Below are 12920 nucleotides of genomic sequence, written 5' to 3'. Positions count from 1 at the left end.
ATGTCTTTTAATTTCCTTAGACCAGTAAAGTTATTGTGATGCCATTTAAAGATTAACAAGAGTGCTATCATCCATGAAAAGACTTGAAGGCGACATAATTTAGTGATCAGAGGGGAATTCTGTGTGGCATCTCACCCCAGTTTACCCCACAAGGACCCTGAATTTTAAAGCACTCCTCATATGTTTCACTCCTGGCTGCTTTGTACGCATCAGAAAGTTTTCACAACCAAACTTTTCTTTGGCTCCTGTGGAAAAACTTACCATCCTCCCCTCCGTTGTCATGTCAACCGAGGACACGTGCGCGGCGCTGTGATTGGTTGAGACTGTGCGACGGTCAGTACGTGCAGCGGGACCCTCCGAGCACCGAGCAGGACTCCCGGTGCTCCGGTACTGTTCCGGTGTGCAGCGCTGAGAGCTGCACGTATAAAGCAGCCCGGAGACTCTCAGAGAGGAGCTGCAGCATGTCGGTGACCGGAGGGAGAATCCAGCAGACCGGAGGAGCTTCGTCATCATCACACACAGGTAACAACAACTTATTCAGACGTTGTAAAGTCCTGCGAGCTGACAGCTGGCGATTTCTAGTGGCCGTGAGACACTGAAACTGTTTTAAAATCCCATAAAAGTAGTTCATTTTTAAGATTTACTGCTAAAATTTGTCATCAAAGTGACATATATGTTCTAATATTGAGCTTTTACTGTAGTCTGAAAACGCAAAAATGAAAAAAACACACACCATGTTTAAAGTAGCATGCCTGCAAATAAATGGTTGTTCTCAGAAATGCACAATTAAAAATGTTGAAAAGTAACGCAAATAATTAAAAATTATCAAAATAGAACCAGTCTTCTAATCAATTGTCAAATCAGCTTCAAATAGCAAAATTATTAGTGAAATTTTTCTACATATCACATGTTATGCTGTGTATTTGTATATGAATTTGTTACACAAAAGCTCTCCAGTAAGTTTGGATGTATTGAAAATATGGCTCCTTGAGATGTAGCATCTCATTATTCAAGGGAGGCTTTTAAAATGCTCCTCAAATGTGATACCTCTTGTAGTGTTTTGCCCTGGCCTGCGTCTTCCAAACCTGTCCTCCAAATGAGGTCCAGTCCTCTGATCAGAGCCGACCCGACTTTGTGGTGCCACTCGTGACCCCTGACCGAGTGGTGTTACCCTGTCGACAATGCCAGTATCTCATTTGGCACAGTTACTGTTGAGTCCATTGGGTTGGGATGTGATCTTATGCACAAGGATGCACGAACTGAGCTATTCTCACTCAGTGATCCATACACGCGTGGACAAAATTGTTGGTACCCCTCAGTTAAAGAAGGAAAAACCCACAATTCTCACTGAAATCACTTGAAACTCACAAAAGTAACAATAAATAAAAATTTATTGAAAATTAAATAATCAAAAACAGCCATTACTTTTGAATTGTTGATTAACATAATTATTTAAAAAAAACAAACTAATGAAACAGGCCTGGACAAAAATGATGGTACCTCTATAAAAGATTGAAAACTATTTGACCAGAGTGACATGATTAACTCAGGTGTGTCATTTAATTGACATCACAGGTGTTTCCAAACTCATAATCAGTCAGTCTGCCTATTTAAAGGGAGACAAGTAGTCACCCTGCTGTTTGGTGAAAAGGTGTGTACCACACTGAACATGGACAACAGAAAGCGAAGGAGAGAATTGTCCCAGGACATCCGAAAAAAATTATAGACAAACATCTTAAAGGTAAAGGCTATAAGACCATCTCTAAACAGCTTGAAGTTCCTGTGACAACAGTGGCTCATATTATTCAGAAGTTCAAGACCCACGGGACAGTAGCCAACCTCCCTGGACGTGGCCGCAAGAGGAAAATTGATGACAAATTGAAGAGACGGATCGTTGGAATTGTATCCAAAGAGCCCAGAGCAACCTCCAAAGAAATTAAAGGTGAACTCCAAGGCCAAGGTACATCAGTGTCAGATCGCACCATTCGTCGTTGTTTGAGCCAAAGTGGACTTCATGGGAGACGACCAAGGAGGACACCACTGCTGAAAAAAACTCATAAAAAAGCCAGACTGGAATTTGCAAAAATGCATGTTGACAAGCCACAAAGCTTCTGGGAGAATGTCCTTTGGACAGATGAGACCAAACTGGAGCTTTTTGGTAAGGCACATCAACTCTATGTTCATAGACTCAAAAACCAAGCATACGAAGAAAAGAACACTGTCCCTACGGTGAAACATGGAGGAGGCTCAGTAATGTTTTGGGGCTGCTTTGCTGCATCTGGCACAGGGTGTCTTGAAAGTGTGCAAGGTACGATGAAATCTGAAGACTATCAAGGCATTCTGGAGAGAAATGTGCTGCCTAGTGTCAGAAAGCTTGGTCTCAGTCGCAGGTCATGGGTCTTCCAACAGGACAACGATCCAAAACACACAGCCAAAAACACCCAAGAATGGCTGAGAGAAAAGCGTTGGACTATTCTAAAGTGGCCTTCTATGAGCCCAGATCTGAATCCCATTGAACATATGTGGAAGGAGCTGAAACATGCCATTTGGAGAAGACACCCATCAAACCTGAGACAACTGGAGCTGTTTGCTCATGAGGAGTGGGCCAAAATACCTGTTGACAGCTGCAGAACGCTCATTGACAAATACAGAAATCGTTTAATTGCAGTGATTGCCTCAAAAGGTTGTGCAACAAAATATTAAGTTATGGGTACCATCATTTTTGTCCAGCCCTATTTCATTAGTTTGTTTTTTTTAAATAATTATGTTAATCAACAATTCAAAAGTGATGGCTGATTTTGATTATTTAATTTTCAATAAATGTTTATTTATTGTTACTTTTGTGAGTTTCAAGTGATTTCAGTGAGAATTGTGGGTTTTTCCTTCTTTAACTGAGGGGTACCAACAATTTTGTCCACGTGTGTATGTTAGCTTTCACAGTCATGTACAAATGTTTTGTTAAACCAAAATGTATGCACACAAAGGAGCTTGAGTAACACTGGTGCGCATTTGTTTCTATTTCAGAGAGAAAACGTGCCAACACGAACTCCCAGCCGAGTAATGGCCACGAGCAGCAGGCTGGTAACGGGTGTGACCACCAGGGTCCAAACCAGGAGCACAGATCACAGCGTGTCGATGGATCAAAGACGAAGGCGCTGCCCACTCCAATCCCAGACCCCCCAATCCTTTACACTAAGGTAGGCTGACCCAGTCACAGCAGCCAGGGCTGAAACATGAGCTCCAGTTTGGTTTGGATGTCTTTGTTCTCAGAAGATGATTTAGTGTGTATCAAAAAGCATCAGGCTACAGAAATCCACAAAGTTTTCTAAAGAGACATCCAGATTTAGAAAGTTTATTAACATATGCCGTTCGGTCTACTGCTGCTGGCTTTGGCTTTCTCAGAAAAATCCACTTCACATGATCCATGTAGGTGTCTTACAGCAGGTAGTTATGGAGTCTACAACAGTAAGAAACTGCAGTGTGTGTGGTGGTTTTGACATGTTTCTTTCATCCTCATCCAAAAATGTATCATACGCCTTGCTGGGCAAAAACATTCTTAGTGGACAGATTGTCAGCTTTTGATAACTGGTTTAGCTGTCCTTTAGTATGGCATTGTGCACCAGAGATGGTTTGTGTCCAAAATGAAACTTAAATATGGTGTTTCTGCTTGTAATTACAGGAGAACAGAAATGTGCTTTTAATGACACGAAACGAGATGAATAAAGGAATCCATTCAGTGGACTGTAGGATCAGTTAGGGTGCAGTAATTACCTGGAAAGGCATGCAGATGCATCTCATAAAAAAGTCTGAGTGGGCAAAACAGCTCCTGCTAAATAACAAGGAGCCTGTAATTAGTTTAATCAGGCTGAGAGGAGCTGATACACTGCACCATGTGTTCCAGACTGTCTTTGATGTGCTTTTAGAGATAATACTGGACTGTTTCATGTGTATTTCTGCCCTGGTCCCTCAGTTGTTCATCAATAACGACTGGCATGAGTCATGCAGCGGCAGGAAGATTCCTGTGTATAATCCCACCACAGGGGAGCTGCTGTGTGAAGTGGAGGAGGCTGACTCAGTGAGTGTGTTACACATCATATTACAAATCATATGTGCTTTTACAGTCTGTACAAGGAAAGGGTACAAAACTTTAAAAGTGTATCACCCTGTGTTTTATACAAATGTTTCAGGGTCTGTGGAGTTTTGCCTCTTCCATTTGCCCCTTTAAAGTTTTTAGGAGGATTTTGCACACACACCCATCACCTCCTTACTCTAAACTGTAGTCACATTAATCTCACTCATTATCACCCCAGTAGTGTTTTGGTGTTTTTTTTGTTTTTTTTAATTGAGTTACTTTTTTTTTTTTTAACTTATCATATATTCATTGTTACCTTATATTTATTCTTAACTTTATATAGTATTACCTTTATTTCTGCACTGTGAATGGATGTGAGAAATGCCATTTTGTTTAACTGTTTACTACATACTCTGCTGAATGACAATAAAGCCGAAGTTGAAGTTGATTTTCATGAGTTGAAATCAAGAGTCAGATCTGCAGACTGTGACATTTATAATGTGATCTGGTTATTGGGAATTGATTCTGACTTCCTCAACTTGAATCTCTCCCAGGAAGATGTGGATGAGGCAGTGAGAAGCGCCAGGGCTGCCTTCCAGATGGGGTCACCATGGCGATCCATGGACGCCTCAGATCGAGGTCGTCTACTAAACAGACTTGCTGACTTAGTGGAGAGAGATCGGCTCCTACTGGCAGTGAGAAACACACACACACACACACACACACACACACACACACACACACACACACACACACACACACACACACACACACACATATATATATATATAATATATGTGTGTGTAAAGCTCCATGAAACCATGCAACTGGTTTATTGCCATAAAGTAATGGTGTTTCTATGGTAGTTACTGTGTCTTTTTTCTAGACTCTTGAGGCCCTGGACTGTGGAAAAGTGTTCCTCATGGCGTACTTTGTAGATCTGATGGCCACAATAAAGACCTTGAGATACTACGGTGGCTGGGCTGATAAAATTCATGGCAAAACCATCCCTGTTGGTAAGTTGGCACCTTTTCAGAGTTTGGTTCCTCGCATACAGCACCTAAATGAAATAACTGAAATAACTGTATGCATGCTTTTAGATGGAGAGTATTTCACTTACACGCGACATGAGCCCATTGGAGTATGCGGACAGATTATTCCTGTGAGTAGAAAAAGGATTTTGTACAAATACCACACGTCGGATACAGTACATAGCAAATGTTTACTCTGAGGAAAGGTTTGAAAGACGTATTATACTTAAAAATGCGCCAAAAACAGTATAGAAAGAAACAATCGCTGGATTTTCAACTTTGCAATAGTCCTTTAACTGCTGAAAAGTATCCAAAGCTCAGCTTGAAAATGTGATATTCCATCGAAATCACTTTACTCTTCATGTCTCACTCGAAAGTTTAGCAAAAAATTTATCTTTTTTGCTCTTAACACATTCCCTAAAAGTAAGAAACTCTGCATTCTTCAGCACAACTGTGAACCTATTAGTAGCCCAGCCGTAGCCACAGTCACACAGCTAAAGTTTTTTGGCTGTGCTACCACAGAGCAGAGAGTAGTAAGTATGTAAAAAATATTAAAATTGTAGGCAGTAAAATATAAACACTGATCAGGGAAAACATGAAGACCACTGACGAGGGAAGTGAATAACACTGATTATCTCTTCATTATGGCACCTGTTAGTGGGTTGAATATGGCCAGTTATGGCAGCAGGTAAACGGTTTGTCCCCAAAAGTTTGTCCTCAAAGTTGAAGTTAGAAGAAGGAAAACTGGGCAAGCGTAAGGAGAGTGGATTGAGCAACTGTGAGAAGGGCAAAACGGTGATGGCTAGACAGGCATCTCCAAATCTGCAGCTCTTGTGGGGTGTTCCAGTTTGCAGTGGTAAGTGTAAGAGCCATAATTGAATAATAGCGATTTTGATTATGACAGTTAGGGTTGCATGAGAGCTGTGACGATTAGGGGAGCATAATTTTTTCTACCGGATGAACATGCGGAATGTATCTTTGTTTATTTTTGGTTTTTCTTGAGTAAACATTTTGACTTGAAGTACACCTCATGTTTTTATTCGTGTACGATTAATAACTCTTGCTGCAGCTCAGTGGCCTTTAAAGAAGAGGAAAGAGGAAAGGCCACATCAGTCAGTATCTATCAAAGTCATCCAAGGAAGGAACAGGGATGAACCAGCGACAGGGTTATGGTTCACTGATGCATGTGGGGAGTGAAGGCTGACCCGTGTGCTCCAATCCAACAGATGAGTATTGTTGCTCAAATAGCTGAAGAAGTTAATGCTGGTTCTGAAAGAAAGCTGTCAGAACACACAATGCATCACATTTTGTTGTGTATGGGGCTGCATAGCTGCAGACCAGTCAGGGTGACCCCTGTGCACTGTTGAAAGCATCAATTATGAGCATCAGACCTGGACCACAGAGCAATGGAAGAACGGTCTTGTCACGCAACAGAATAGAACCCAAGCAGCAGGAGGAGTCAGGTGGATGAAATTAATAAGGATTTAATACAACAGGGATATGAAAACAGAAAAAGCTCTTAAACACTAAGGCAGGAGGGAAGCAACGGGGAGAAGGAAATAAATTAAACTAACCAAGGGTGGACCCGAAGGCCGAGATAAACTAAATAAACTAAACTAAAATACGGGGAGAGAAAACTCCAGAAAACTCCATGTTCCAGAGCATGGTCCATAGTCTGACGGGCGGCAAGATGAGCTAAACCGAGAGAGAGACGTGGTGAGTGCAGGGAAACGGGTAACAGTCTAAAAGTGAATAGAGTCCAGTAAACAGCAGGCAGGAAATGGAGAACGACGTGCAGGGTTTGGTGGACTGCGTTGTGGTCTTTGAGATGAAACATGGAGCATGAATGAATGATGCGGCGTCGGAGGGAAGGAGGGAGTCTGGATTTATTCTGCGTTGATTGTTGATCTGCCTCGGCTGTGCACTCAGCACAGCCGCTCGTTGTTATGCTTGATTCGCCGGCTCGTCGAAGCCAGAGGGCGTGACAGGTCTGGCCTGATGAATCATGTTTTCTTTTACATCACGTGGATGGCTGAGTGTATCGCTTACCTGAGGAACACATGGCACCAGGATGCACTATGGGAAGAAGGAAAGGAAGGGGAGGCAGTGTGATGGTTTGGGCAACGTTCTGCTGGGAAACTTTGGGTCCTGCTGTCCATGTAGATGTTACTTTGGCACGTACTACCTGCCTAAGCATTGTTGCAGACCATGTACACCCTTTTATGGAAATGGTATTTGCTGATGGCTGTGGCCTCTTTCAGCAGGAAAGTGCACCATGCCACTAATCAAACACAGTACAGGAATGGTTTGAGGAGCGCAACAACCAGTTTGAGGTGTTGAATTAGCCTCCGATTTCCCCAGATCTCAATCCAATCGATCATCTGTGGGATGTGCTGAATAAACAATTTCGATTCATGGAGGCCCCACCTCACAGCTTACAGGACTTCAAGGATCTGCTGCTAAGATCTTGATGCCAGATACCACAGCACACCTTCAGGGCTCCAGCGGGGTCCGTGCCTTGATGGGTCAGGGCTGTTTTGACAGCAAAAGGGGGACCAACACAATATTAAGCAGGTGGTTATAATATTAAGCGTGATCAGTGTATAGCATCAGGTGTCCAATCACGTTCTTTTTCCACTGTTCTGGGAACACCACGAAACACTTAGGAAAATGTTGTACATGTTGGTTCCATTTTTTTTAATTTTTGTAAAATAAAATATCAAAGAATTGTACTTTTATCTTTTCTTTTTTTTTTATTTATGGCACTATAGCTGTGCAAAACCACACAGAAGACATTTTTGACTTCTCTCTGCTTCTAGCCGTGGTTGTACTGTTTCCATAGAGAGACAAAACTTTATAATGCTGTGAAAAATGAGCCACAGTAAGCAAGAAGTATAACAGGAGCAAATAAAAATCCCAGAAATTGCTTAGAGTTCAGAAGATGAATTTATTAGGCTCTATAATCACTAGGACCTAAAATGAGCAAGGCGTGAATAAACTGTAATTTTACATGTGTATGTGTGATAAAAAATGTAGAGCCTGTTTCAGTCAACAATGAAGAAAATTTGAAACAAAATAGCCTGTCTTATTTTGACTTCCTTTGGTCATGTGTGATGAAAATTTGATATAATCACAGCAGCCTTACTTTAATGTGTATTGCATAATATTTTTTTCCTCTTTCTACAACTCCAACATGTTTATGTCTTTTGGTTCCACAGTGGAACTTCCCGGTAATGATGTTTGTTTGGAAGATTGCTCCTGCTCTGTGCTGTGGGAACACTGTAGTCATCAAACCTGCAGAGCAGACCCCATTATCAGCTCTGCACATGGCTGCACTCATCAAAGAGGTACTTGGACTATTACTGCTGCTCCATAGCAATAATACACATGTGGACAAAAGCCATAAACTTGCATTCAGAGATTATCAACGCCTGTGTAGCTGTAAAACCAGAAAGCCCACTTTGACATAATGTCTCAGATTTTGTTGACTCTCTCTCTGTTCAGGCTGGATTTCCTCCTGGAGTGGTGAACGTGGTGCCTGGTTATGGTGAGACAGCAGGCTGTGCCATTTCCCACCACATGGACATAGACAAAGTAGCCTTTACCGGATCTACTGATGTTAGTATCTAATGAATTAAATAGCGTCTCTGTGAACTGCGTCCTTTTTCCTTTCATTGTGTCATTTGTTCCAGTCTACATAAACTCCTCAAATGGTTGTCATTGGTTGCCAGGTTGGGAAACTCATCCAGAAGGCTGCAGGTGAAAGTAACTTGAAAAGAGTTACACTAGAGCTTGGTGGAAAAAACCCAAATATTGTCTTTGCAGACTGTGACTGTGAGTATGTACTTTTTCAGTCAGTTTTTAAATGTGATGCTCTTTTCATACCTTCACCATGTCTTCCAGTGTGCATGTACCGAATAGAATTTCAGTGATTTAGTACATTATTCTGTGTACTTTGATGAGAGTAAGATACTTTAAAATGCAAGAAAAGTAAAGAAATTACAAACAATGTGCAGAAAATACACGGAATGCTAAAGTTGCATCAAACAAACCAATAAATTGAATGTGATCTTGTGTTAATGGAGGACGGTATTTTGAGAGAAATTGTTAAAAAATTAAATATTCTGCAGAATTTGGCATAAACTCCATTCTGTTTGCAGGCACTGAGGCCTAAACATACTACTAGACACTTCACATTATGTCCCACTTGTAGTCAAACCTTTAATAAGTGTTAAAGAGCACTGGTAACATAAAGAGATTATCCTGCACAACAATTCTTACTTCTTGTCAACAGTCAGAGTGCAGTATTTCAGACTTTATCTGTTTCTAATTGTCTTGCAGTGGAGCACGCAGTGGAGCAGGCCCACAGTGGTCTGTTCTTTAACCAGGGCCAGTGCTGTCTGGCTGGATCCAGGGTGTTTGTAGAGGAGCCAGTCTACGAGGAGTTTGTCCGTCTCAGTGTAGAAAGGGCCAAATCCAAAGTCCTGGGAAACCCACTGCTCCCAGGGGTGGACCAGGGACCACAGGTACACCAAAACTGTACTGATTTCACTTCTGATATACTGTTTAACTGCGAGAAAGAGGAACGCATGTGAGCTACTGTTTGCTGTTTTCTGCAGATTGACCAGAAGCAGTTTGATAAGATAATGGAGCTGATAGAGAGCGGGAAGAGAGAGGGCGCCACACTGGAGTGTGGTGGGTCCATGTGGGGTCAGCAGGGACTTTTCATCCAACCTACCGTCTTCTCAAATGTCACAGACGATATGCTCATCGCCAAAGAAGAGGTGCTTACAACTACTAGACAGTGCACATGATCTGGGTCTATTCTGTCACTGGGTTCTGAATTTTCTCCTTATGTGCTGTTTTCATCCTGTACTCTCAGATTTTTGGTCCAGTGCAGCAGATCATGTGTTTCCGCAGCATCAGTGAAGTCATCCAGAGAGCCAACGCCACACACTATGGCCTGGCGGCAGGAGTGTTTACTAATGACATTAACAAAGCCCTCACAGTGTCGTCTGCTCTACAGGCTGGGATAGTCTGGTAAGGATCAAATCTTCCTGGAGCATCTACACAGCAGATTATACAGGAACCCCCCTTAAGTTGTATTAGAATTGCCATTTAATAGCTAGACAGCATAATTCTACTCTTCCTTAAAGATGTTTACCTTTGTAGACATCTTAAGTTGTAACTAGTCTGAGTGATGTCAATATTTTGAACTGGAACTAAGTCAAATCAAAATGATGTCGTTGGTAACTCAAACTGGAATCCTGCCTAGTCGATATGTCACAACTGATATCTTGAATCGGAGTTTATCCAATCGCAGTTGCCATTAATTCTGCTCATAGTTTTCAAATGCTTTGCTGGATCAAGATCCAATGGGAAGCTTGACCTGAACAGCATAAAGCATCGCAATATTCATGATGATGTTTGAGATTTCTACAACTACTTCTTTGACTCATCAAAGCTTAGCTGTTGTTTTTCCTGATCAGAATGGTGCTGTTGACATGTGTAATTTTAATCCCTGATAGTCAAACTTAGCTATTAAATATTAAAACACCTTTCCATAGTATTAGACGTTGGAAGAGACTGGTTCACTGGAAGCTCCCGATTGGTTATTTGTCTGCTAGTGGTAGCATTAGTCAAAGGGCTTCCACTAACAGCCTGGCTGCTGTCCACAGCAAGGAACAACCACAAGAATCCCAGTCTGAAATAGAATCCCTGCTCTCAGTGCTACGATAAAGGCTGAGTAAGACACTTGGCTGTACTAATAAGTAGGCAGGTTTTGCTACTTACTGATCTTGTAGAAATAAAGCTAACTGAATGTCAGATTTGAACCCTCTCAAGTGAGTGAATACCCATCTGAGGTCCACTCTTGTTTTACCTCAGTTTCTATCAGCCTCCCACTTAGTGCTTTCTCCAACAACGGGGCTCTTTTTCCTTCTTCAGGTAGAGTTTCCTCAGTTTCTCTGGTTGTTCTTTTACCCGTAAACCGAGCCTTCATTTTCCCGTGAGATTTAAGACCCGCTGGCAAACAGAAATGCACAATGAAAGCAACACTTTAAACCATAGATCGATGGTGTCATTGTTCTACAGCCATACATCACTTTAGCATGATGAGTTAAAGCAAAATATACATGTCTATTGCCGCTTTGATAGAAAGTAGTGAAGGCTTTGGGTAAAATAGTTGGCAAATGGCCTTTGATTGTTATGTAAGGAGGTGAAACGAATGCTGCTTTTTTTTCTAGGGTGAACTGCTACAATGCCATGAGTGCTCAGTGTCCATTTGGTGGCTTCAAGATGTCTGGGAATGGACGGGAACTGTGAGTGATACTGTTGTATAATCTCTTGGGAAATAGCCCTTTATACTTCTTGCATTTATGTGTAACACGCAGCTGTGTATTGGTCAGTACTTTAGTGCTTATAACACTGCAACTGCAGTAGTAAATGGTAATGTACTGTGAGTTAATAGATCATTTATTTCCCTACATAATCAGTGTCGCTTTTTTTTGTTTGTTTTAGGGGAAAATACGCTCTTCAGGAGTACACAGAGGTCAAAGCAGTCACCATTAAAATCTCACAGAAGAACTCATAATAATGCTGGACTGATTCTTTACTGAATCCATCCCATAAATTCAGATCCTCCAGAGGCATTTTGAAGTAATCCTATGGCACCTGGATGTTTAGGAGGCATTGTTATTTTTGTGGTGTTTCATGAACATTTGTCCCTGTTTTCTACATCTTATCACAGTTACAATGTGACTGACTTTCCATTATCAATAATCTTTGTTCTCTAAAGTGGTGTTTCTCTTATTTGTGTCATAGTTTAGAAAGCCTTCTTTTGGTCAGACAGAACAACTTAAAAAGCACTTTGTCAGAAATCTGTTGTTTTATTGGGCATTATACAAAAAATAGAAAGACAATTTACAAATTATTTACAGGGATTTCCAAATGAAATCAATAAAAGTGTCCCGTATCATTAACCAGTAAACCTTACACTCATGTCAATGTAGTAAACAGGATCAAGCCCACTTCTTGCAACGTATATGGAAACATAGTTACTGTGTGATAATTTTGTTTTTACTCATGTTGTACTATTAAAACAGATTTTAAAAATGTTCTGTAATTTCTGTTTGTTTAACCCTCCTGTTGTTCTCACTTACGAGCACCAAAAAATACTGTTTCCTTGTCTGAAAAAATCCAAAAATTGAACAAAAAAATTCCCCAGATTTCTGAAAATTTGCAAAACCTTCAGGAAAAATTCCAATAATTCCTTAAAAGTTTCCCTTAAAAGTTTTATATATATATATATATATATATATATATATATATATATATTAAAATCTCCCAAATTTGGCAAGAAATTCTTGTAAATATTTTCAAAACATTAGTAAAAATCTTCCGAAAAAAAATCCTAAAAATATCTAAAGTGATTACATATACATCAGTAAAACTTCTCATGTGTTCTTTAAGAAAATTCAGCAAAATTCATTGGATTTTGGTTGATATTGTTGGGAATGTTCTTAAGAAACATTTTTAACATTTCTTTTTTCCACCAAAAAAATTCAGAACTTTCCCAAAAATGTTGAAAATGTGGAGATCAGAAGTTTCACTGTGAATTTTTTCTCTCCACATTTTCAAGCTTTAAAACGGGTCAGTTTTGACCCACAGGACGACACGAGGGTTAAAGAAAGTATCACTGCAATACTTACAGACTTTATCCAGTTATAAATTTTTTAGCAGGTTTGCAATACTACTCTGAAACTTTTCGAATATGCAATAAATTTACTATGAATTAAGTAGTGTTTTTTGTTTGTTAA

At 40.6% G+C, this 12920-nt stretch overlaps 1 protein-coding gene across 1 annotated transcript; it reads left to right on the top strand.

Annotated features, from left to right (window-relative positions):
* The first annotated feature begins 255 nt into the window (after window positions 1-255).
* On the top strand, window positions 256-12899 carry LOC110956904 (aldehyde dehydrogenase 1A1). The gene is made up of 14 exons (XM_022202660.2): window positions 256-522; window positions 3025-3197; window positions 3971-4075; window positions 4627-4767; window positions 4959-5088; window positions 5173-5234; window positions 8322-8450; window positions 8608-8721; window positions 8835-8937; window positions 9445-9629; window positions 9723-9887; window positions 9986-10143; window positions 11349-11423; window positions 11623-12899. The coding sequence occupies exons 1-14, from the start codon at window positions 462-464 to the stop codon at window positions 11693-11695; spliced, it is 1674 nt and encodes a 557-aa protein (XP_022058352.2). The 5' UTR covers window positions 256-461; the 3' UTR covers window positions 11696-12899.
* Window positions 12900-12920: the final 21 nt, after the last annotated feature.

The sequence above is a fragment of the Acanthochromis polyacanthus genome, chromosome 7 (genome assembly GCF_021347895.1).
Source record: "Acanthochromis polyacanthus isolate Apoly-LR-REF ecotype Palm Island chromosome 7, KAUST_Apoly_ChrSc, whole genome shotgun sequence".
In the NCBI taxonomy this organism is placed as follows: Eukaryota; Metazoa; Chordata; class Actinopteri; family Pomacentridae; genus Acanthochromis; species Acanthochromis polyacanthus.
This window is presented reverse-complemented; position numbering and strand designations above follow the sequence as displayed.